The sequence below is a fragment of the Parasteatoda tepidariorum genome, chromosome 11 (genome assembly GCF_982258835.1).
Source record: "Parasteatoda tepidariorum strain Cologne lab strain chromosome 11, Ptep-v5.0, whole genome shotgun sequence".
Classification (NCBI taxonomy): domain Eukaryota; kingdom Metazoa; phylum Arthropoda; class Arachnida; order Araneae; family Theridiidae; genus Parasteatoda; species Parasteatoda tepidariorum.
Window position 1 is genome coordinate 41,395,057 of NC_141765.1, and position 27,851 is coordinate 41,422,907.

Sequence of the window (27,851 nt, forward strand, 5' to 3'; positions counted from 1 at the left end):
CCTCTTAAGAAATTTGTGAATAGTAGCCCAAAGATTAAAGATTTGATCTTAGATGGAATCACAAAAATACCTATTTCATATTTTTCATTAAATACATACTTTACTTGAAACATATTTAAAATATTTATTCATTGGATAATAAATAATAAATTACATAATATATATACAAATTAAATAATTTTTTAAATCAAAGATGCATATAACAAGATTTTAAACAATAGATACATATTGATTAAATAAATATATATTTGATATTTTTGCTTCAGTAATTGTTCTATCTTTATCAATATAAATTTTGAAAAGCGCATTCAGGAAAATATTTTTCAGCATATGCTACAGTTATGTCTAGGTAGATTTTTTAATCTAACTATTAAAAAAATAACCCATCTATTTAAACTTATCTGAATTCAACAGGCCAAAAATGGACTAAATGTAACCAGATGTAAAGGTGAGTCTAGTACCCAAAGCTGTAGACTACACCTATTCCTTGATAACTACTCCATCGTAAAGAGACAAGTTCCCACTTACATATGAGTGAAATTATGACAAGCATAAGACTTAAAACAATGCCGTTCACATTATTCTAACCTTTGCAGTAATTTAACATAAAAAATTTGGTTTGAGACTGTTAATGACAAAACAGTTACAAAGTCAGTTTGAATTAAGCAAGTGAAAACTATCCTAGCAGAATATATTATTAGAAACTCACCCAAATGAATAATATTAGAAGCAAGCTCTTCTGAGTTATCAGGAAAATGCTTCACATGTTCTGCTCTATTTGGTCCCAATATATAAGTAGTTAATGGAACTAAAAATGAACTTATTTTAGTTTTTAAAATCATTAATTTAATATTATAATGATACAAAATAAGAAATGTTGCAAAAAGGTTATAAATTCCATTTTGTTTGCTAAGATAAATTTTAAAATTATAAGGCAGGATTAATCTCCTAACCTTATTCAGGTATAAACTATTTGAGAATGTTTTGTTAATTGTGAAAAATGCATTGACAGACACTTTTTTTAAATTTAATTCTCTAAAAATATTTTGAATTAATTGCTTAAAACTAGTTGTAGAAATTTTTTTTCCAGGAGTTTATTTTACTCATTTTAAAATTATTCATGCACACATGAACAGAGTTTAGATTTAAATGCATATCATTTTACTTTTTTTGCTCTTTATTGTGGATATCTCTAGTGGTAGCGAAATGAATATTAACAGTCAATTGTACACAGAAATTTTAGAAGAAAAACTGGGAACTAGAACGCTAACTTAAATAGACATTCAAATGAATATCAATCTGTTTAAATTAATTCTATTTATACTAATTAGGATAACTTTAAATTAATTTCATTAAACCAAGAAAGAATTAAAAAAAATTAAAGCATTACTCTTGATATCATTAAAAAATAAAAGGTTCCGCAAATGAGAAAAAGGTGGCTGGTATTAAGTGTTGCAAAAAGATTAGAAAGCTGTATTTTTTTAATTAATTATTTATTTTTTCATAAAGAATCAATTTTATTTTTATCTGCCATTATTTAAAAAGTTATTTTAAAAAAATTAGAATGTTTGTTTTATCAGAAAATAATTTTGAAACACACTATTATACTTCATAAAGAAATGCAAAGCAAATGCTAGTGATAAAAAGGCAATAAACTTTCTATTTTGTTGGAACTGAAGGTAATTATAATTATAAAAAAGTATTTTCAATTCAACATTACTCTTGATTTGTTAAGTGACCATCAATGGGAAATAATTACAAAAACTAAATTTTGAATGAAAAGTTTTAGTAAGATTTGGAAAAATTCTGAATATAAAAATTATAACTTTTTTAAAAAACAGAAAAATTTTTTTAAAAAAATTTGAATATAGAAAAATTTTATAAATACGGGAATGAACAAAACTGAGTCCTTAAGGTTTCTTTTCAAGCAATTTCAATAACAGAACTACTTAAATTTTTATTTGCATGATAAATCATATCTTTAGCTTGAAAAATAAAAACAAAAATTCATGTAAAAAAAAGTTTTATTTTTGACTGTAAATTTGTTATTCTAAGGAAGTGCGCAAAAACTTGATCGGATAAAACTATACAGCTGGGTATTTATAGAAATTATGAAAAAATTTCTTTTTTCCAACTGAAATACATTTTATTGCAGCAAATTAATATTACAACATTCCTACACTGAGAAACTTCCAGGAGTAGGAATATTATGAATATGTTTTGAATTTTTCATAAATTAAGTTAACCGATCCGAACAGAAATTAAAAATAAAATTTTCGTTATATTTCTCTGGTATATTATAGGCTTCAAGGTGATATTGTGACACTTTAACCAATCTTCTAGTAATTTTGACTTGGTGTGTTATGGAATATAGCTACCAGTCGAAAGTCAGATTGACTATGTCCCAGTTTAATATGACAGTGTCACTCATCATTCAGCAGGAAAGAGGCATAGTACATTTAAAACCTGATGTAATACTTTACTTTTTTTTTTAAGAATTTTAGACAAAAGTAATTTTTGAAAAATTAAGGCATAAATGAAAAAAGAAAAACACCCACACAATCCTCAACTTCTCGTAAAGTAGTATTTAATGGTCATGGATTAAAGGGTCACAAAATAAAAAAAGGTACCCCTTTTAAAATTTAGAAAGGTGCAATACTTGTAAATACTGTAGAGTGAAATATTAATCTCATAAAAAATTTTTAATATTTTTCAAAAAGAGTAATAAGAGTAAGCTGCATCTCATTTTGTAATTTAAAATATTTTCTATACTAACTAATTAATTAATGTATTTAAGGTGCGTTCTCTAAACCATTAAGAATTGTTTCATAGTACATGAAAATCTGATTATTTAATCATTCATAAGGTCAAATATTATTCAAAGAGTAAAATTTTATTTTAGCAAATTATACATTTCCTTCAACCATAACTTTCCAAGCAAATATAAAAAACATTTAAAAACAACTAAATTCTAATTACTTGTACCTGTTATTTTACCCTTCAGTACGTCTTGCCATTCTTCATCTCCAGGACCAAAAAAGTTTCCAACACAAAGTAAGTACTGCAAGTTTAATACAAATGTCAATGAGCCATATAGGGCATTCTTCAATATTTAGACATTTGAAACAAGCATATTTAGAAATGCCTTCTTTGGTTAGTAACATTGCATAGCTTAACACTAAACATAACACACTTAATTTTTAAATTGAGAGTTTTGGAAAGTTTTAATTAAAAAAGATTTTTTTTTTTTTATATTTAACAAGTGAAATCAATAAATCTGTTGCAACTTTTATCAAAATATTTAGAAAATATTTCATCAAAAAACTAAAGTGAATGCAAAATCTAAAAATATTTACAATTTTTTTAACAATAAGCATTTGAGCTAATTATTTAATAGTTTTTGTAGTTTGACAAAAAAGAAAAAAAAATTTAAACTATGGTAAAGTAATTTAATACATCACAAAAAAAATCAAATAGTTTAATTAACTACAAATAAAGCTATGTTAAACATCAGGTATTAGCTGCATTAAAATAATTATAAAAACAAACTGCTTCGGTAATGATTAATCCACAAGTGGAGTCCATAGATTAGTCCGGTTACTTTAATCCAGATCAAAAGCAACTGCTACTCAAAACTTATTAGTAATTCTGTCAGAACCAAATGAAACTGATATTATGGACAAATTGAAATAATTTTGCAATTGATAAACGATACAAAGCATTTTTGAAGCTGTCAGCTAGAAAAAATTTTGTACTTTGAAAATTAATTGATACAAAATATACTAGATTACTTCATGTAGATTACTAGATTACTTCAAGTTGTAAGTACAAAATATCAGACACATTGATACAAATCCATCATTATTACAAATGATTTTGAACTGAATTTTTTATGATCAAAATTAGTTAAAGGCTTTGTAAAAATGTCCACTGGGTAAAACTTACTCCTAAAGATGTGGTTTGTTATGGCAAGTTTGCATAACTAAATATCAGCACTATCAGAGCATTAAACCCTGATTGGCCTGTTTGTGGAGTGGTCAACTTAGGTCATTAGAACAATGCTTCCGTGTCAAAAGGTGCTCGAATTAATTTTGCTTTGATTTAGATGTGCAGTTGTGAGTGAAATTAAGAAGGTAAAATATGCTAATAAGTGTTGTAATGTTAAATTTAAAGAGGGAAAAAAATATTTGTAAATAAAAAAAACAATTATATATTTGCTCACTGAAGCTTGACTTTGTTACTACTGTGCTCGATATATAAATATTGTGTAAAACATGCAAATTTTAGTATTAATATAATTTTAATAATAAAATTTGTATTTCATAGATAGGTTATCTGAACGATGCACTTTAAATGATCTGACTATTGTGATTATTAAAGACATTTATTCTGTTTTAAAAAGCAAATTCATTGATGTAGTCTTAACATATTTTGTAATTTTTTAACTACATCTAATCTGAAACTATAAATTTTAAAAAAAAAATTGATATAATAGTACATTATATATTTACTAGATTAAAAAATCTTTTAAAGTATTCATAAATTAACAAACAAATGTTTACATGTATAAAACTTTCAACACCCTAAAATTAGAATAATGTATAAAAATTTCTTGCAAATAAACAATGAAATATGACACAATATTATCTCAAAATTATAATACTCTTTTTCTGACAAAAACAGAATCAGTGTTTCATTAACATAGTTGAGCAAATTATTACTTAATATGAAATACAAAAATCTGCATAATTAAATATATTTATTTATAATTTACTTATTAGAAATAGCATGTTTAATTTATAAACTGATAATATTTGTTAAAAAACATCGCAAATAAATATTTATGAATTACAGTTTTTTTAAATAAAAATTAACATATAACTTTTACTTAATTATTAATAATCAGAAATAAAAGAGATTTTTTTAGACAACTGGTGATTATAAATTTTTATCTAGCCTTTTATATTAAAATAAGAAAGATTCTAAGAAATATATTATATAATACTTAATATAAAATGAAAAAACATAAAATTCATTTTCATTAAACTACTATTCAAAATTCTAAAAGTAATTGCAACTTTTTTTTATAACATTTTTTGTCCAAAAAAAGAAATTATTAAATATATAACTTCCCTACAGATTCCTTTGTTTGTTTACTTTAGATTGTGATACTTTATTTTGATAAAATATGCATGTTTTTAAGAAAACATCTTATTTTCTCACAAGAAATAAAATATTATATATAATTCTTTTCTTGTATTGTTTATCTCAGAGCTTCAGTTAACAGTCTAGCTCAAAAGCAAGGTTCTAACATACCACTTTTTCCATCATAAATAATTTTTCTATTATTTTCTGGTAGTTATTGCTGCAAATTTCTCTGTGGTTTTGAAAATCCAGGAAGGTAGGTGCTTTATTTACGTCGTACTACAGCTGCACAATGGGCTATTAGCGACAGTCAGGAAAACATTCCTCAGGATGATCCAAAGACAAGCCATTGCAATTTTGATCCTCTGCAAAGGGGATGGCCCATCTGCTTTGGTAGCCTGACGACCTGAGAGCGAAGTCGACCACTTTTCGGTGCTTTAAATGTATGCTTTATTTCTGCGGATTTCATCGTAATTCAATGAAATCTTTCTCAGATTTTAAATGAAAATCTCAAGATTTTAAATAAGGTATTAATATGACTCGAACATTTAAATAATCACTTTTTGATATGCTTAATTTGTGCTGATTTCCTCGTAATTGCGAGTTATTTTTCTAACCTTTTTTTCTGCAGTTTTGTTTTGCATTTTCACGTGATATTTAAAAAAACGATATTATTTAATACAATTACCACACACAAAACTTAAAAATATAGGATTATATGAATTTTTAACTGTTAACTCTTCATAACTTTGCTTCTAATTTTTTGTAGCTTAAAACGCCATTACAGAAATAACAATTATAAACTTCACATAATTCACTAAACATCAAATTTCTTAAGTTGAAAATATATTTCTAATTAAATGCTGAATCTTATTTTGAGTTCGGGTATTGTTTTGTTTTTTTAATTTAAATCATTTTAAACACCATAAATTTCCTTTAACTGAAGCATTTAATTTGTATTCATATAACTCTATAATTTTTTTTAATTTTTTCTTTCAACATTTAAGTCAATTTATTTTAAAATTAACTTTTGTATGACAAGAAGAGATAAAAAAAAATTCTCACTTTTCCTCAGTCTTTAAATTTGTTTTGATAAATTCACTTTTATAATAAAAAGGATTTCTTTTTAATGAATCAATTTGAAATTCTTCAGTTCTGAACGAATTCTAATACTCAAAAGCAATTTTATGCAAACAATCTTAAGTTGACTGATCTTCATTGGAAGCTTTCTGAAATCAAATCGCAATAGAAATTTTTTTTTTTTAATTTTATTTGCAACCATTTTAATACATGTGCAATTGCTATCCTTTTGCTGTGTTCTAAATTTTGGTTAAAATGTTTCGGATTTTTTTTATGACATGGACATTTTGAAATTTTGGTAATCAACAGGGAAGTTTTTTACAATATTTAATTATATTTTTGCAACCACAGAAATATTTCTAAGCTAAGTTTTTGTAACACAACTGTCACATTTGATACTATAAGGAAACACAGTCATGCAAAGCACAGTTGTTTGAAGAATTTACTATACATAAAAGAAAGACATATTTGAAGATTTTAGGAGCAGAACAGGTAAAGGGACATTTTAGTGAGTTTGATTAAAATCTTACAAAATATCATTTTCAAACTTTGTTACAAAATATCAATTTTCATTAGTAATTGCTCTTTTTAATGATTTGTAAATAAAACTAATGTTCAATAGTTACAATCAACTTCAACATGTTCTTAAACCAGGAAATACGAATATTTTTTTAATGTCATTTAAAATTATTTTTCTTTTTTATTATCAATAATAAAAATATATTACTTCAAAAGGACCTTTTTTTTGATGAATCATGCCAACTTTACTGAAAAAGGATTTAAATTGACCTTGGACATCTCCACAAACTAATCTGAAAACAAAGCAAATACTTTAAATTTATTTCCTACCGTCACAAAATATGCATTATAAGTTCAAACGATAACATACTACTATCAATGCCAATATCATCTAGGATAAAATACAGTAAAAGTCTTTTACAGCAACAATTCATTATTGTGCATGGAATATAGTGAGCTTTTGATTATAATCAAATACACGTAATGCTAAAATAGCAATAAAAGAGATTTGAGAGTGTTATATTGTGCAATAGCTTTTGTTGTCATTTATAACACTGAAAATTGTTTTCAGTAGAAAGCTTTCAAGATATACAGTTAATAAAAGGAACATCCTTTTGAAGTATGTGATTTTTAAATTACGTGAATATGAATCACAATGCGTAATTTTTAAATTGTGAGAAAAATGACAACATATTATTTTTAAATCTTGTGAATACGAAATGTGTGATTTTTAAATTGTGAAAAGAAGAGTGGCAACACATTATTTTCAAAGCTCCTGAGCACAAATCATGATGTGATTTATAAATTACAAGAAGAATCACTTCTGACTTTTAAAACGCGTGAATACTAATTGTGATTTTTTAAATCATTTGAATAAGATTAGGTTGGAGAATGTGTCATTAAACTCTCTCTCTCGCACTAGTTTCACGATCTAATGAAATATGTACATGAATTACTTTTCTGCAAAAGGGCCACATGTTTAATAAAATTTTACAGATCCCATTTTTTTATTCTTTCTGGGAAGGTGTTGATTTTGCTAAGATATTTAAGATTTTTGTGAATGTGCCAATTTTACTGCAACAATTTTTTTGAAGTTATTATTTTAGCCATGTTGTTTTTTGTGAAATTGCCGATAAATGGTAGTAAAATTAACCAGTATTAGACCCTGCCTACTATTCACTGACATGCATGTGCAATGAATTTCCCCTCCCTCTCTTAAATCAAAAAAGGAGAAAACAAATGTTTGATTAACAGCTTATGCTTGATTAATAGCAGCTTATCAGAGAACCACTGATTCTTTCTGACACACAGGAGAAAATAAAAAATTTGTCTCTTCCCCACCCCCTTTCAACTTAAAGATCTCAAGGTTAAGGAAGAAATATTGAAGTCTCTATGAAGCATATTACATTTTCTTAAAGTATAGTACTCCTCCTTTTCCTCTACTCAACTTCAAGGATGAGTAAACTTTCTGCATCTTGCCTCAACTGTTCTCGTTCGAAATGGCGGGAAAACCAAGTAAAATTTTTTCCTGTTTTTTGGATACCGAATAATCAGTTATGTACCGTATTATCTATTCCTTATTCTTTTAATTCCCATATTTTTAATGTGATGTTATAATGACTCAAAAATTTCAAATTTGATGATCAATTTTTGATGTGCTCAACTAACTATTTCATTGAAAATCTATGTTATTTTCTGACAGTTTCTCAACCTTCTCTGCATGCTTTTCCTTATTAAATTCAGTTATTTTTAATATGATACAATAATACGCGAATTTTACTATTCAATTTTTTACGTTCTTCTCTCCTGACTTACTTTTGTCCTTAAAAAAGAATATTGTGTTACAGTGGGTTCCTTCTCACTGTAATATCTATGGAAACAAGATGGTAAATCTTCTTGCTAAAAGAGGAACTGGTATTTTATAGAGTTCCCAGAGAGAAATTACTTACTTTACCATAAGCAGAATAATTAAAAACACGATAATTAAGAGTCATGAAAATAATTTAAATGAACAAATTAGTGATGTGGTCTGGAGGGGGACTCCTGATCACCCGAGGAATAAGATCTCTGATCACCCGAGACGAAATGCGGTTGCTGCTTTAGGTTGGAAACCGGACACAACTGCCTTGCTGCTCATCTCCATAGACTTAATATCTTTCCCGATCTAAACTGTGTCTTGTGTGGGGAGGACTTCCCAATGAATGCTGAGCATCTGGGGGTCTGACCTGCAGTTAATGGCAACAACTATGACAGATACTGGAATGCTAGGGAACAGTTGCAGGCACTGCTAACTGACTGATTTTCTGTTTACATTTCTATTGTTGATATTCTATTTAATGTTTCTTTGTTCTAATTGTTTTAGTATTTTGAATGTTTTGATGTTTTTAAATTTTTGTTTAATTTGTTGTTATTCCTTATGGGTCTGTGCAGAGTGTTTACACTCCAGAGAATAATGTATATCAAGCGCTGCTGCTGGAAATAAAAAAAATCTTTCTTGATGTTTCTATTGTAAATATCCATCAATTTCCAATAGTTTTTCTTCAACTATGCATTAGTTTTTCAAATTCCAATATTTTTAAAATAATGTTATCACAACACATAAATTTTGAAATTGATTTTACACTTTTTGAGGCACTCCATTCTCAACAATTAAATTGTAAATGCACATAATTTTTAGCCATTTCCATGTGATTTTTAAATTTTTATGTTATTATGATACGCCAATTACACATTTCAGTTCACTTTTTGCATGCTCTATTCACAACAACTCTATTGTAATCTAGGACATTTCTGATCCCTTCTCTTTTAAAAGAAAATTCTGATAGTTTTAATTTGATACACAAATTGTTAATTTGAGTTTTCACTTTTAGACGCGCTTGGTTTTCAATGACTCCATAGTATATACAGCATGCACGCCGTTTTCTGTAGGTATAAATTTTTTTGGCGATTTCCACATAGATGTTTTTAAGAAGCTATTATGACACATAAATTATGAAATCAAGATAACTACTCCGAGTGACTCTATTCATAACAATTTCATTATACATACAATTGAGTTTTTCGACAATTATTAAAATATTATTAATAATAATTATGAAGCTAAAATTTCGAATTTGAGTTTTCACTTTTCATAGTGCTTGAAAAGAAAAAAAATTGTGACTTTAGAAAAGAAACATTTTTCCTATTTTTGTGCCCTTTTCTCAAATTTGTGACTTTTTCAGAGCTTATATGATTTTAGCGACAAGTAGACACCTTGAAAGCTTGCATAACAGCTGTATCGTCCTCGCTACACAAAGTTTGTCAAGAATATTATTTCGGGCTTTAAAACTTTTATATATTACCACCACATGCATGTACATTCATATGAATATATAATTTTAGGGGATATTTCCGTATCATGATCTGTTGCACCAACTACAATCACATAGGTGCCAAATAGATTTAAAACTTGCAAATTTAAAAAAAAAAAACAAGTAGATGTTTGTCTGGGGGAGGCATTGAGTTATACCTTTCGGTTTGCTCCCTTTCAGTGATGTTTTTTTTAGTTTCTCGAGATCCACTACCTGGAAGTTTCCAAGACGTGGTGATTACTCTGCCACAGATCACGATACGCAAAATCACATTTTGCGTACTGCAAGTACGAAATAGGGGCATTCATTTTAACTTTCAATGTAATTGAAATAAAATTTTAAAAATCATTCTGCTACTTTGCAGTATATAGTTTTGAAAGGGCAGACTAATTCATTCAATTAATAATAATTTTGGTTTATATGAGGCGGTCAAAGTATCTGATTGGTTAATCTGAGCCTATACAAAGTAAGGTTCTCATTAGCACCGGAGAAATTTTGTAATAACTTTTTCGATCTCTAGTTCGAAAAAGGAATTACAAAATTTTTCATAGTTTAAAAGTTGAACAATTTTATATTAACTACTAACTAAACAATATCAGTATGTATACAAATGCAAAGGGAGAACACAACACAAATAAATAATGAGAAGCAATTTGAGAACCTACATTTTCAATTCTGACATTTTGATAAACAGTGCTAAATACAAGAAAAGTACAGATTTAAAAAAAAAAACTATAAAGATTAAATAAGTACTACATGCACAAGAACAAATTGTACAATTTATTATTAAGATTTATAAAAATTGCGAGGAGTTTGATGTAAACACTAAAACAGATTCAAATAGTAAACATAATTTATGATAGATTGATTGTAGTTTATTGAAACACGACCGACGAGCTCTTTGCGTAAGTTTATAGCTCTGTATTTCCCAAGGACTAATATAAGCTACAGGCTATTGCACAAAACAACGCACAGAAAGCGGCGCTCGCATCTTTAAGTACATTATTTTCCGACATCCCAGCCGTTTCTAAGCATTGCACGTAATCAGTGTTGATCATTAAAAAGCAATTTAATTTCAATTCTAGTTTTTTTTTATTTCTGAAAACCAGTACATTATTTTGTATATATCTTAAAGATGTCTTTAGATCACTCGTAATTTATTTATTTGTTTATTGAAGTTTTAAAGCCACAGATTATTCAGATTACGGGCAATTATATACTTAAGTTTCGGTTTTGTTTAGTTTTGGCTTTCAGAACTTGTGTTAATTAAAACCGAAGGAAGGATATATGTTTATTCAACCATAGTTACTAGTTTGAAGCGTCTGGTTCTGTTATAACTGATGTATAAATGCTTATTTCAGCAATTTTTTTACACTTAAATATATGATTTAACAGAATGAATTCAAAACTAAAACACTTAAAATTTTATTAGTTTACTATGTTTTAAAATCGTTATAATTAAAAATGCTTTAAATGAAGCGTTTTTTTGACAAATATAAGCAATGCGACCGTAAATTTGTTAAATTTTCTTATGAGAATTAAAATATAATTCCTTTTCATCAAAATAATTATTCGTAACATTTATTATGAATTAAATTGTATGGAGCATCTATCAATTTCTGATCTTTATGAATGCCTTTGCACGAATAATTATTTCAATTATTATTATTAGATATATAATATATATATCCGTATCAAAATCTGCCAAATCATTTTTTAATATCCGCAAATGACTATCTACCCTGCTAATGAATTATAATCAATCAAATTATTTTTATTTTGTTTTATTTTTACAAGGAAAAAAGATAAAATAACTCATAATTTATGCAAATATTTAAGCATTGCTGCCTTTATGAACATTTTTTTAAGACTACAATCATATTTTACGTTACACGTAAAGGGAAACCACGAAAATATCTTTCAGATTGCTTGACGTTTAAAGAATTCCAGTTAAATGCTCAGTAATGGCAATTAATTTTCTTATATGATGAATAATTTTTTTAGCGTTTTTGACAGACAGCCAATCATCTTTGTAAATATAACAAGATGCTCTTCATATATTTTGTGATTTTTACCCAACCCAAAAATCAAAGTAACTCGCAATTTAATAAGTATAGGTGTAAAACAATAATTATAGTTGTTATAAAAATAATCTATTTTAACTAAGATGAAATTAAAATTACCATATTTTGCGTTACACGCAAGTGGAAAACCACGAAAAATATTTTCAGATCACTTGTCTGCAATAGGATTCAAGCTAAATGTTCATAATTACTTCAATGAAATTATTTTTTACATGCAACCATTTTTATTTTTTATTATTAATCGGGCGGAGTCGTTGCGGCTCGGAAGATCAGGAGTCCCCTTACCGTCAGGCTAACCGTTGGAGGTTTTCCTCTCCGTGTAAAGCAAATGCAGATTAGTTCCATCAAAAAGTCCTCCACGGTTACAAATTTCTCTCAATACTTGAGCCAGGACTTTCCTTGTCTTCTGGATTGGATTTAAAATTACAAGGTAACGGTAATGAGCATATAGTCGTCGTAAACCCAAAAAATTGGGTCGGCTGTTCAACAACGGTTATAAAATAAAATAGATCTGACCGTCAGGCAAACTGCGTGAGGTTTTCGTGATTTTCCTCTCCATGTAATGCAATTGCGGGCCAATTCCATTAAGAAGTCCTCCGCGAAGGCAAATTTCTCCCCATACTTGATCCAGGAGTTGCCTTGTCAGCTGGATGGGGTTCAAAATTACAAGTCAACGAAGTTGAACATCAGTAGTCGTAAACACAAAATTAGGTCGGCTTTTCGACGTCGGTTATAAAATTATAAAATAGGTAGGGTATCATCTTTCTGAATATAACGAAAAGCTCTTCTTTTTAACTCAACCCATGATAAGATAAAATTAAAAGTATAAGATTTTGCGGTACACGCTAAGGAAAACAAAAAAAAAAAAAATTTTTTTTTAGATTGCTTTTATCGGTTAAAGGTATTCCAGCTAAATGTTCATTGTCGAAAAGAAATTATTTTTCAGGAATCAATTATTTTTTTTATCATCCTTGATAAATGGCTGATCATCTTTGTGCATATAACGAAACGCCCTTCATATTTTCATGCAATTGAGCACAGAATTCGAAGTAACTCGTAATTTAGGTATCGGAGTACAATCATAATCATTAAAGTTATAAGAATAACTTACTTTAATTAAGATTAAATCAAATTATTTAAATTTTGCGTCACATATGCAAAGGAAAACCTTGAAAAAGTCTTTTAGATAGCTGAACGGTAACGGGATTGCAGCTAAATGTTCATTATCGCATCGCAATGAAATTATTTTTTTAATCAATAATTTTTTTTATCATCCATGACAGACAATCTGTCACTTTAGTGAATGTTGTGAAACACGTTTCTTATATTTTTAATTCTTAACACAACCCAGAAATCAAAGTGACTTGCTATTCAAGTAGCAGAGTAAAATCATATTTATAAAAGCTATTGTAGTAACCTATATATTATTTAACCCACTGACGGTTCTGCACGTAGAAAGTAATATTTTAACTTACATTTCTCACCTCATAGCAGAACTCACTTTCCTGTGTTATTGACTAGGGAAATAGTGTATTTGGGAAGAACATTCTTCTAATTTTGCCCATTTACTAAATCAATTTAAATTGAATCAATTTAATTAAAATTGAAACAAATCAAATTTTGCGTTACATGCAAAGGAAAACCACGAAAAAGTCTTTGAGATTGCTGAACGGTAATAATAGGATTCCATCTAAATATTCATTATAGCAATGAAATTATTTTGTATTAATCAATCATTTTTTTTATCATCCTTGATATATAGCATATCATTTTAGTAAATGTTGTGAAATGCTCTTCCTATTTTTGTACACAACCCAGATATCAAAGTAACTTGTAATTGAAATAGAGGAGTGAAATCATATTTTGAATGAAAATAACTAGAATTTCCGTTACGCACAAGTGAAAACCAGGAAAACGTTTCAGTAACAAACTAACTGAAAGCTAACAGACAATAGCTGGCGAGTGGCGTGTCTTAAGATTGTTGCAGTTGAGTTGTAGTTCATTTACGTCGCACTAGATCTGCACAATGGGCTATTGGCGACGGTCTGGGAAACATCCCTGAGGATGATCCGAAGACATGCCATCACAATTTTGATCCTCTGCAGAGGGGATGGCACCCCTGCTTCGGTAGCCCAACGACCTGCACGCGAAGTCGAGCACTTTACGGTAGCACAGTTTAACGAGGACCAATACCGCACACCCTCGGTCCCTACGCAGACTGATCCAAGTGGGTCACCCACCCGCACACTGACCGCAGCCAGTGATGCTTGACTTCGGTGATCTGCTGGGAACCGCGTCTTAACGATCAGTCCACTGCGGGACTTGTTGCAGTTGAATTCCAGCCTTAATGTTTTGAGTAGATTAGATTGCTTACTAAATGTTCTTTATTTTATTTATTTATTTCTTGTAAGTATATAAATTGTGCTTTTTTTTTATTTCGAGTATTTGAATTTCAGAATGATATAAAGGAATTATTTTTAAGAACATATTAGTTTTTTTTTAAAATTTATGAATTATAAATTACTAAAAAATTCGGAAAAAATGTGTTATAAAATGAGCGAATTTCAGATTTTTGTGTTCATAAAGACAGAATGTTATTTATTATTATTAATCATTACAATTTATAAAAATCAAATAAAGAAAGAGCAAATTAAGTACAGTCACTCGAAAAAATAGCTGAGCACCGTGACCCTTGCAAAATAAAATTGGAAACGCAAAACGACACAATAAATAGTCTCAAGCCTCGATTCTCACTGCTCTTTTGTCGTGACACCATGTTTGGAAACGTTCTCACTGCCCTCTCGTGAAGCAGTCCATTGTGTATGTGAAATGGGTGACCCCCCAGAAAGCCCTGTCCAATGCATTTTCAAGGGGTCTGCACCCAAACGCCCAATGTTGGCGTTGTGTGTATTTTAAAAAAATGGGACGAGTCCCCAATGAGGGGGACTCGTCCCATTTTTTTAAAAAAAAAATGGCTTTTGACACAGAGTTAGATTTCGTGTCGGCAAAGGGGACATGTCCTGTGTGGACGCGTGCGCAACCAATTGTCCAGACACTGTGCGTGAAACACGTGCTGGCAACGAGTTGGATGAGGCATTTCCAACATTTCCTCCAAACAAATCGGACAAGGCTCGGGTGGGGCGTAATACCAGCTTTCAAAAGGTAACGAGAACAGACAATTTCGAATTTCGCTGGCTAAGCGAATCCGCAAATCGTCTGTCAAGTTGTAGCCTTTCCTAAACCAGTCACGCACAATATTCGACAACCATCTCATGCCGAAGCTATCAAAGCTCCGGTAAGCTGGGCTCACGTGACTGACATTATTCTCGAAACGCAACTCTCGATCGAGAAATTGCTTAAAAGCACCCCTCACCTGCCTCACATCGGAATAGCCTTCCGGGTCGAGGAATCGAAGCACTGGATGCGCCTCGTCCCCCAATTCCACGACCTCTGGCTCTCCCATCAACAACACCTCCCGAGGAAAAGCATAGCATGGAAACACCTCATCGGGGGATTTGAGAACGAGATTTCTTACAATAAAAAGATTTGCCATTTTGAATCGACTCTATGTCAAAAAATATAACGGCTCCTCGGCGTGCAAGCCCTTTTTATAGACCCACAGAGGGCGCTCCAGTCGTCCTGAAATGTTTTAGAAAATGCCACGTGACCTGAAAAGACGATGCATTTCCAGAAAGTCACGTGATGAGATTCACCTCACCGGATGCACTTTCAAGAAATCGAGCAACACATCACATCCGCCAGATGCACTTTTAGAAAATCACCGGATGCATTTCCAGGAAGTCGAGCGACACATCATATCCGCCAGATGCACTTTTAGAATATCACCGGATGTAATTCCAAGAAGTCGAGGGACAAAACACTTTCGCCAGATGCACTTTTAGAATATCACCGGATGTAATTCCAAGAAGTCGAGCGACAAAACACTTTCACCAGATGCACTTTTAGGATATCACGTGACAGGACATGGGAATTGTGATTGAAAGGTCAATGACCCAAGGTCATTAGAATGTTTGGATGATGCATGGAGAGATTGTCTCGAGACTCGAGGCTCGGGGCTCAGCTGAAAAAAATTTTTTTAAACCGGAAGTGGGCGTGGCCAAATGACAACTCAAAACTTGCATTTCGAAAATTTCAAATTTTGTCTCGACCCAAATTTTGCTGGACCCAAATCTGTGGCCGAGTGAAAAAAAAATTTTCATAAACCGGAAGTGGTGAAAAGATAAGTGTCTCAAGGCAAGGGTTTTCCAAAAAATGTCACGTGATTCCAAAGCCCATTTTCACCCAAAACCCGCATCCCAATACACGTCAAACCTATCCATTGGCATGTGACGCATCCAAAGCAATGCGTCCATTGGTCTACAGTCCAATCCATCCATTGGCATGTGACGCTCGATGGCCATCCCATTCAGTCTCGAGAAAATTTTTGCTGGACCCAAATCTGCGACCGAGTGAAAAAAAAAAAAAAAAAAAAAAAAAAAAAAAAAAAAAAAAAAAAAAATTAACCGGAAGTGGGCGTGGCCAACAACTCAAAACTTGCATTTCGAAAATTTGAAATTTGTCTCGATCCAAATTTTGCTAGACCCCAGTCTGTGGCCTCGAGAAAATTTTTGCTCAACCCAAAATCTCCGGACGAGTGAAAAAAAATTTTTTTCAATTTTGTAGTTATAAAAAATATTCTAATTTTTAATTGAATAAAAAAATTCTTATTTGTAATTAAAAAATGATCAAACAGCTCTTCTACCCTAGTTAACAGTTTGCACATTCAAAAAAAACATCGTTTTTTCATAATACACACCTTCACCAACCCACAAAGCGTGGGAAATATCGTTTTAAACGATGAAATATAATAGATGAAAAAAATCCAACCCAAAAATCCAACCCTGCTCCAGGATGTCAGATCCAAGTGCCATGCATTCAGTCTCGAGAAAATTTTTGCTCAACCCAAAATCTCCGGACGAGTGAAAAAAATTTTTTTTTATAAACCGGAAGTGGTATGTGACGTAACGACAACGCTTGCCCATGACAACTCAAAACTTGCATTTCGAAAATTTCAAATTTCGGCTCGACCCAAATTTGCCTCAGCCCAAATCTCCAGGCGATTGAAAAAAATTTTTTTGCCTCGGCCCAAGTCGTCAGACGATTGAAAAAAAAAAAAAAAAAAAAAAAAAAAAAAAAAAAAAAAAAAAAAAAAAAGAATCTATTTATAGAACGGATCTATTTATAGAACTGGCTCAATTAGTCTTACCCGTTTTAGACCAAGGAATTTAGACCTTTTCAGAAAGGGCGTTTTTTACAAGTACAAGACCACTGAGGGGTGCTTTTAAGCAATTTCTCGATCGAGAGTTGCGTTTCGAGAATAATGTCAGTCACGTGAGCCCAGCTTACCGGAGCTTTGATAGCTTCGGCATGAGATGGTTGTCGAATATTGTGCGTGACTGGTTTAGGAAAGGCTACAACTTGACAGACGATTTGCGGATTCGCTTAGCCAGCGAAATTCGAAATTGTCTGTTCTCGTTACCTTTTGAAAGCTGGTATTACGCCCCACCCGAGCCTTGTCCGATTTGTTTGGAGGAAATGTTGGAAATGCCTCATCCAACTCGTTGCCAGCACGTGTTTCACGCACAGTGTCTGGACAATTGGTTGCGCACGCGTCCACACAGGACATGTCCCCTTTGCCGACACGAAATCTAACTCTGTGTCAAAAGCCATTTTTTTTTTAAAAAAATGGGACGAGTCCCCCTCATTGGGGACTCGTCCCATTTTTTTAAAATACACACAACGCCAACATTGGGCGTTTGGGTGCAGACCCCTTGAAAATGCATTGGACAGGGCTTTCTGGGGGGTCACCCATTTCACATACACAATGGACTGCTTCACGAGAGGGCAGTGAGAACGTTTCCAAACATGGTGTCACGACAAAAGAGCAGTGAGAATCGAGGCTTGAGACTATTTATTGTGTCGTTTTGCGTTTCCAATTTTATTTTGCAAGGGTCACGGTGCTCAGCTATTTTTTCGAGTGACTGCGTGTCGAGTAGGCGCAGAGCCGTGGAGAGCCGTCAAACCGAATCTGGGGTCTGGTTTGACGGCTCCCGCCATTGACGCCTTGTTAAAGACCTTTTTTCAGTGGACCCCCTGTGACAGGAGGAGGCAGACACGTTTCCAATGCAACCTTTGGAAGTGGGTTATCATAGAGTGAATCCCTGAGGGGTTCCTCCAGGTTATTCTAGGCAGACTCATCGATTTTTTGATACCTCACTCGATATATTTCGTTGGAAAGTCTTTGCGTAAAATCCAACTCTGCTCCATGGGGGGTCTCGTGGACCCAGGTGCTACCAAAATATTTTACTCGTCGAGACAAATTTTTTGATACCTCACATGATACCCTACATGATTTACTTTGCGAAAATGTTTTTCCAACTCTGCTCCATGGGGGGTCTCATGGACCCGGGTGCTACCAAAATATTTTACTCGTCGAGACAAATTTTTTGATACCTCACATGATACCCTACATGATATACTTTACAAAAACGTTTTTCCAACTCTGCTCCATGGGGGGTCTGATGGACCCGGGTGCTACCAAAATTTTTTACTCGTCGAGACGAATCTATAGATACCCCACACGATATGCTTTGCGAAAATTTTTTCCCAACTCTGCTCCAGGGGGGGTCTCTTGGCCCTCAAAATATTTTTCTCGTCGAGACGAATCTATTGATACCCCACATGATACCCTACATGATATACTTTGCGAAACTGTTTTTTCCAACTCTGCTCCATGGGGGGTCTGATGGACCCGGGTGCTACCAAAATATTTTACTCGTCGAGACGAATCTATTGATACCCCACATGATATGCTTTGCGAAAATTTTTTCCCAAGTCTGCTCCAGGGGGGGGTCTCATGGCCCTCAAAATATTTTTTTCGTCGAGACGAATCTATTGATACCCCACATGATATACTTTTCGAAAATTTTTTCCAACTCTTATCCATGGGGGGTCTGATGGACCCGGGTGCTACCAAAATTTTTTACTCGTCGAGACGAATCTATAGATACCCCACATGATATGCTTTGCGAAAATTTTTTCCCAACTCTGCTCCAGGGGGGGTCTCATGGCCCTCAAAATATTTCTTTCGTCGAGACGAATCTATTGATACCCCACATGATACCCTACATGATATACTTTGCGAAACTGTTTTTTGCAACTCTGCTCCATGGGGGGTCTGATGGACCCGGGTGCTACCAAAATATTTTTCTCATCGAGACGAATCTATTGATACCCCACATGATATGCTTTGTGAAAATTTTTTCCCAACTCTGCTCCAGGGGGGGTCTCATGGCCCTCAAAATATTTTTTTCGTCGAGACGAATCTATTGATACCCCACATGATATGCTTTTCGAAAATTTTTTCCAACTCTTATCCATGGGGGGTCTGATGGACCCGGGTGCGACCAAAATTTTTTTCTCGTCGAGACGAATCTATTGATACCTCACATGATATACTTTGCTTGAATTTTTCAAATTGTACCATGGGGGGTCCATCCAACCCCGGGTGCTACCAAAATATTTTTCTCATCGAGACGAATCTATTGATACCCCACACGATATATTTTGCTTGAATTTTTCAAATTGTACCATGGGGGGTCCATCCGACCCCGGGGGCCAGCAAAATTTTCAGCTCATCGAGACAAATCTATTGATACCCCACACGATATACTTTGCTTGAATTTTAAATAATGTCCCATGGGGGTCCGATGGACCCGGGAGCATTCAAATTATAGATTGACTATCAATCTCTTATATAATCTAAAGTCGCTTCTGATTGGTTCAAACTTTTCAAAATTGGGTTTAAAAGGAGCTCCTTCAGCTTTGGAAATCAGTCGCAGCCGCGACTCCACCTTGAGAAGATTTGCCTGAAAAATTTACAAGTCTGAACTAGATGAACGACTGGCCGACGATTGCCGTCTGCCTTGCCGAAGCTCTCTCTGATATTTGCCGGAACGATCTGCAGCCTTTGCCGTCGACCAGGAGCAATTGAAGACACGTCTTGACTCGAGGAAGAACTTTTGAATAATGATATTGATGACAAAATACTTCTTGAACTTTCAAATCCTGAATGAGGAGTGAAGAGACTGGGTACTCGCTGGCTAGTTAAAGCCCAATCTCAAAAAAAAAAAAAAAAAAAAAAAAAAAAAAAAAAAAAAAAAAAAAAAAAAAAAAAAAAAAAATTTTTTTTTTTTTTTTTTTTTTTTTTTTTTTTTTTTTTTTTTTTTTTTTTTTTTGAGATTGGGCTTTAAAAGCGCTGGTGAGATCTGGGATCTTCACTGTATTGGCAAGCAGTCACCAGGCCTGGAGAGCCTCTACAGTCATCTCGTTACGATGGATGAATCTACAGCTGAATAGGATTGTGCGCAGGGACCGCTGCCGCTGCTACTCTCTATCTTATACCTTTTGCATGTGTGTGCTCCTTTTCAACATTATCTGCGACTAGCCTGGCCAACTGGAAGCGGATAATGTCTTTCTCTTTGCATGTCTCTTTGCTTGCTGCGCAAATTGAGTTTTCGGATGAAACAATCCTATTCAGCTGTGGACGTCTGTCGTAACGAGATTAGCTTTTTTTTCAGGTCCGGACCCGATGGAATGTTCCAGCCATGAGATGACAGAAGAAGCGTTGCCTTAAAGAATTCGAGAGAAATTGGAGATAATCGAGAGAAATAGCTGAATTAAAAAAAATCGAGAGAAATTGGAGTAAATCGAGAGAAATAGCTGAATTAAAAAAAAATCGAGAGAAATAGCTGAATTAAAAAAAATCGAGAGAAATAGCTGAATTAAAAACTCTAATGTTTCATTAGAGAGGGAGACTCTGCGGTCCAGCGGAGAGAGGGAGGATGGTGACATCACGACGATGTCATCGAGAAGAGCATGTTCCCGTAGGGGCTTCGGCCCAACGAGAAAACCCGTAGTCGCTACGGCGGCTATGATGCACATATTGCAGGTCGGAGTTGCATTAGCAATACCGAGGTAGCGTTTCCGTAGGGGTTTCGGCCCAACGAGAGAACCCGTAGTCGCTACGGCGGCTATGATGCACATATTGCAGGTCGGAGTTGCTTTGGCAATACCGAGGTAGCGTTTCCGTAGTGGCTTCGGCAGCTATGAGGAGAGCTTATTTTTTTCAGGTCCAGACCAGCAGGTAAGTATTTTTTTTTCAGGTGGAGACGACCCGATGGAATGTTCCAGCCATGAGATGACAGAAGAAGCGTTGCCTTAAAGAATTCGAGAGAAATTGGAGATAATCGAGAGAAATAGCTGAATTAAAAAAATCGAGAGAAATAGCTGAATTAAAAAAAAATCGAGAGAAATAGCTGAATTAAAAAAAATCGAGAGAAATAGCTGAATTAAAAAAAAATCGAGAGAAATAGCTGAATTAAAAACTCTAATGTTTCATTAGAGAGGGAGACTCTGCGGTCCAGCGGAGAGAGGGAGGATGGTGACATCACGACGATGTCATCGAGAAGAGCATGTTCCCGTAGGGGCTTCGGCCCAACGAGAGAACCCGTAGTCGCTACGGCGGCTATGATGCACATATTGCAGGTCGGAGTTGCTTTGGCAATACCGAGGTAGCGTTTCCGTAGGGGTTTTGCACCCCCCTATGAGATATTTTTTTGGAGCTTATGTGTTGATCATGACCCTATCCATGGATAGAATGTTTAAGATTTAGATTAGATTTAGATTAGATTTAGATTTAGATTTAGTTTTAGTTTTAGATTTAGTTTTAGATTTAGGTTTAGATTTAGTTTTAGATTTAGAATTAGATTTAGTTTTAGATTTAGTTTTAGAATTAGTTTTAGAATTAGTTTTAAGTTGGATGATGGTACCTCATCCCTCTCACTAGTGTGGATCTAGTGAATTTTTTTGCCGTTTGGATGACCTTGAAAATGGACTTTGAAAATTTTGCGTTGTTTAGAATTAGTTTTAGATTTACAATTAGTTTTAAGTTGGATGATGGTACCCCCCATCATCCCCTCACTAGTGTGGATCTAGTGAATTTTTTTTGCCACTTGGATGACCTTGAAAATAGACTTTGAAAAATCTAAACACAACTTTAAAAAATTTTTTTAGCTTCAAAAAAAAAAAAAAAAAAAAAAAAAAAAAAAAAAAAAAAAAAAAAAAAAAAAAAAAAAAAAAAAAAATTTTTTTTTTTTTTTTTTTTTTTTTTTTTTTTTTTTTTTTTTTTTTTTTGAAGCTGCTATTTAAAACCATGCGTAGAGTCTTGAGAATCTCAGTTCATCAGAATTTTTTGGAGCTGTCAAAACTTGCAAATTTCTTGGAGCTGTCACACCTTGCCAATTTCTTGGAACCAGCCTCTTTAAAAGTCGCTTGTGAATGGTTCAAATTTTTGAGCAGCGAGTATAAAAGGCGCTCACACACAGTTGAAAATCACTCGTTGCTGCTCCAGCATCCGGAGATAAAGTCTGAAAAAACTCTTAGCTTGACTTGATCACAACCCAAAGACCTGTGGAAATTGGACGACTGAATAGCATCATGGCCAGCAATCATCCATACATTTCAACTGATGAGGACAATAGTGAATTTACAGCCACATTGGCTCGAGTGCAAGCCAATGCTCGTGACCAAAATGAAGAGGACACTGAAATTATTTCACTATTCTCGCCACCCATGACTCCTACTCCTGTGGATCCACCCATTTCGACAAAGTCTACGGAGAGGATACACGATTCCAGCCAACATGGCACGTGGCGAAGAATGTCTGAGCGTCCAAGAAATTCAAACTCTGATGCCTCTGGCTGGAAGCGTCCCAGAGATTTCTATACGCCTCGTCATCGTCCGACAAAGTTCTCATGCACACCTCGTAGATTGGATTTTTCTAGACAGTCTGCCTTCCAACGCTATCCTTCGAGATGGAGGGAGACGCCTCGTGCTCAGCCACCACCCAAATACTACCGTTACCAACACAGAAATGCGTTTGCAGTCCTGTGCTTGCGCTCTGATGGATTTACAATCACCAATGGTTATGTGTGCAAGTCGGGCGACGGATCCATTCCGAAGCAGGAGCTCTTTGATAAACTGTCGAGCCTAAACGCAACGACCCTCGTCTTACCAGACGACACGACACGGAAATTATGGAGCGACATCCTGAGCAGGTGGCCGAAATATCATCCAGCCCATGATATAAAGATTGTGACTCTGGATACTTTGCCTGAGCCGCCCATCGGACGATGCGAGTCTTGTGGTCGAGAAGAGTGTCACCGTTGGATTGCAGTAGTGGGTGGTATTTCACGCTACCTGAATATGTACTTTAAACCAATATATCATTGATGCTGTAAATCATTTTGAATAGATTAATAAAAAAGGTTTTATTGAACAATGTCTCATCCTTTCGAATAATGTAAAAAAAAAAAAAAAAAAAAAAAAAAAAAAAAAAAAAAAAAAAAAAAAAAAAAAAAAAAAAAAAAATTTTTTTTTTTTTTTTTTTTTTTTTTTTTTTTTTTTTTTTTTATAGTATTAAAGAGCCAGTATCGAGGCTTTACGATCTTAACTCATCTCGATTTCTTGGAGCAAACATTTCTTTTTTCTGCATTGTCTTTAAGAATGGAGATGAGGATGAATGTGGATGAGGATGAATGTCCAATCTGTTGTACTTCTTTTAAATTGCTAAAACCAATTTATGAAACTCCCTGCAAACACTTGTTCCACAGGCCATGTCTCGATCTATGGTTGAAGGTCCGTGTACGTCAGACTTGCCCCGTGTGCCGCAAAAAAATATCGAGAGATTTGTGTGAAACAACTTACTACCACAGAAAAACATTTAATATGCCTACGCAATGTCAAATTGATTTTTACGACACTGAGCTGTATAATGCGAAATTTGAATTCAGACGATGCTTTTCAAAAATTGAACACTGCCTGGAGAGTGTGAAACCATTGCTTCAGGAAGACGAATCCCTATTTCGATCGATTTGTGGACTAGGCGAACAGTTCTATGAATCGTCCGGTTGGGCGCTTTACAACCTTCTTGATATTGTAACACTACTCGGAAATCTAACAAGTAAATACAGGAGTGATGGAATAAACATGCAAAGCCAACGTCCAGACGAACGTGACAAAATCGACTTTTATCGAAATTGCATACCTCCTAAGCGAAAAATCTTCAGAGACGTCGTTTTAAAACTCCAACTTGATATTGAGAAAGTGCTAACATTGAGTGAGGAGAGCAACGTCCTCCATCGCGAGATAAAAGACGATTTTAAACGGTTTACAGAATCATACGCGTTGGCAAACGAGAGTCTGCACCGAATTGAAGGAGCCATGGAGGCCCTCAAGAATGAGAAGTTGCAAATGTTGCAGGATGAAAAAATTTGAAAACTCTCTGATTTGAAAACTCTCTAGACTCTCTGATTTGAAAACTCTCTAAACTCTCTGATTTAAAAACTCTCTGAAATTCTAAATTACATTGTAAAAAAAAAAAAAAAAAAAAAAAAAAAAAAAAAAAAAAAAAAAAAAAAAATTTTTTTTTTTTTTTTTTTTTTTTTTTTTTTTTTACGACAGTCTTATAAATGCAAGTCGGTAGGTCCTCACATCACATTAAACTTGTAACGATTTGATTCTGATCCACGAGTCCTGTTAAGCCTTTAACAATGTGGTTCAAGTTGCATTTGGATTCCAGCGATTCTCTTTCTCTATCTGGAGTTGTGGGAAAGGATGGATGTATCTATTGGCGTCTGGTCGAAGTGGGTGTACTATGTAAAATGAATAGACCCTATAGATTGCACAAAATCCGATGCATTGTACGTAATATTGTTAAGGGTGAAGACGTTTTACCCGAGGTATCTTTATACCATTCTATTCTAAAGAGATGCAAGTTGGTTAATACAGACACTGTGATTATCATTTTGAAATGGTGGAAGCGAGAGATGCTTGACAAGTTTTTGTTCGCGATACAGGAAGCCAAATTTAAAACAACGCTACAAATCACAAAGGGTTGTAAATTTTTCAAGAGTTGTATTGCAATGTATCCCAGTCCTGAGGGTGCTGCATTCTACGAATGGATCGAATCGTTTATTCAACATGTGCAACGGGAAAAAATCATCCTTAAAGATATTAATGTTCCTTCGACTAGTACTGCGAATGTCGCCAATCAAGTTTTGAATGAAGACTCGATCATTACGGAGCCAGAGGATACGCAAGATTCGGCGTTAGCAATTTCACCGTTTGCTGATGAAATGACATCCAATACCAATGACGTACCTCACACTGCTGATGAAATACCTCCGTTGGAAGTGTATGAAATGCCTCAGACTGAGAACGAAATGCCTCGAGTGGCTGCGTATGAAACGGTATCCCATGCACCTGAAATACCTCAAAGGGTGGATCAATCTTTTCCAAACAAACCCGAGTCTGAAAATGATGCTGGTTCAAGTGATCAATCGGTTGTCGAGGTGGATAAAGCATTGTTTAACCGACTTCGTCTGTTGCTTTCAACCAACACAAACCTGGAATTTCAAAAGAATCATTTGGAGCAAGGACTTTTACAGATGAACGAGAGATTGAAAATGTTAAACGTTGAAATTTTGAGAGTTGTAGGACTCTTGACAAAAGCGCCTGATGCATAAAATTAATTAGCTCCTAAAACCAATAGCGTAAAAAAAAAAAAAAAAAAAAAAAAAAAAAAAAAAAAAAAAAAAAAAAATTTTTTTTTTTTTTTTTTTTTTTTTTTTTTTTTTTTTTTTTTTTTTTTTTTTTTTTTTTTTTTTTTTGATTCTGTTATTTAAGTCGAGGTGTGCCTATATAGAAAGATCAATTCAGATCTGCCTGTATAGAAAGATGAATTCGTCCCTGATTGAAAGCTCTGCAACCATGTGGATAAGATTGTATAAGGATCACTCTTCACCTCCCATGTCATGTGTTGTGGGAAAGGATGGAATTCTTTATTGGCGAGTGGTAGATGTTGGTTTTCTGTGTCAAATGAGCAAACCCTACGATTTGCAAAGGTCTAGTTACGTCATCACCAGATCTGTGATGGGTGCAGACATTTTATCAGAAGGATTAGCCCAACATTCTGTTAGTAGTAGATGTAGACTAATCAATACTTCAACGGCATTGGAGATTATAAAATCGAAAAGTTCAACAATGTATGACTATTTTTTATACATCTTAAAGATTGAAAAATTTAATGTGACCTACGAACACGTGAAATTTGGTAAATTGTACAGTGATTGTCATGTGCTGAAACCTCATCCCACCGGCGTAACATTTGAAAGTTGGTTAGAACAGTTTATAGAGAGTGCACGTGATAATAGAATGATAATGGACGACTCTGGAGAGATGAATATACCTTCCAATAGTGGCATGGAATCTGAGAATCAAGTTTGGAAAGATGATTTGAATGATGGCTCACAACTTGTGAGGCCTGAAAATTCTCGAGACGTGATTCGAGCAAACCCAATTGTTGGTGAGGAAAGGAGTCTAGCAACTGCTGCTGAGGAAAGGACTCTAGCGACGGCGGCGGATGAAATGTCACGAGAGGCTCAAACACCTAAAGTGATTCTTACCATCGATGAAACAACTCAAACGACAGACGAAATGTCTCAAACTGTTGACAAGGACCCGGTGGAGGAAAACTTTTTTAAGCAGCTCCAACAGTTGTACAAGGAATACAATACATTGAAACAACAAAAGCAATTTGTTGAGCAAGCACTTCAAAGCGTCAATGTTGGAAAACAGAATGTAGACACTGACATTTTCGAAACTCTAAAAAAATTTGTTGAAAGCAACCAACCATAGTTAAATATAACATGTGTTCTTAAGCTACGTCAAAAAAAAAAAAAAAAAAAAAAAAAAAAAAAAAAAAAAAAAAAAAAAATTTTTTTTTTTTTTTTTTTTTTTTTTTTTTTTTTTTTTTTTTTTTAAAGCTAGTATAAAGCAAGTGTCGAATCTTGATTTTAAATTGTTCAAGATTTGTGACCATGGCCAACTTTAACACAGACTACTACATTAACGTTGTATTTGCAACCCAATGGGAATACTATAATGACGGAGATTTTTTACCAACAAAGATTCCTTGGGAAATTACCTTTAGCAACAAACTCAATCCCAAAGAAACATTTGTCATGATTCCATCTCCTCAATCCGTCAAGACTATGGGTTTGGTTTACCTATATGATTCTGATGAATCGTTTGCTCCAAGATATTACGAGAATGTGGAATATGTTCAAGTTAATTTGGGTCAAATACACTCGTTTCTGACCCAGCTGGCCGCTAGAAAAATATCTGAAACAGATTCATGGATCGCTAAAATTTTGCATTCTTGGGATTTACCATCTAAAACCATCGGGGTTATACACGAGGATACCTTTATGTTTTTAAAAAAATACTTTTCAAACGTTGTGCTTCTACCCAATCCTGATGAACCGGAAAATTTTAGTGTAGATGATTGCGACGTGCCAAGTGAATTCGGAGACGCGAAATTTGTAGAAAATCTTATGGAGCTTCTGGAGAAACAGGAGACACCCAAAGCAAAACCACCCGCTTTGGCACGAATTGGAAGAAGAAAAACTCGAAACGGATCGATTCGAAAAAGTAAACGACTGTTGAAATTGAAACAAAAGTTGAGCCGTTGTTCAATAGTGTAAAAAAAAAA

General features: G+C 33.5%; 1 protein-coding gene across 1 annotated transcript in view; it reads right to left on the reverse strand.

Moving 5' to 3' along the window:
• Window positions 1-11,031, reverse strand: part of LOC107453301 (CWF19-like protein 1) — a 45,975-nt gene extending 34,944 nt beyond the window's left edge. Inside the window, exons 1-4 of the mRNA XM_016070081.3 lie at window positions 10,760-11,031; window positions 6,953-7,037; window positions 2,986-3,061; window positions 710-808 (exon numbers count right to left, since the gene is read on the reverse strand). Of these exons, the coding sequence (XP_015925567.1) occupies window positions 710-808; window positions 2,986-3,061; window positions 6,953-7,037; window positions 10,760-10,776 (277 nt within the window). The 5' untranslated portion in view covers window positions 10,777-11,031. The remainder of the gene's footprint in view (window positions 1-709; window positions 809-2,985; window positions 3,062-6,952; window positions 7,038-10,759) is intronic.
• Window positions 11,032-27,851: the final 16,820 nt, after the last annotated feature.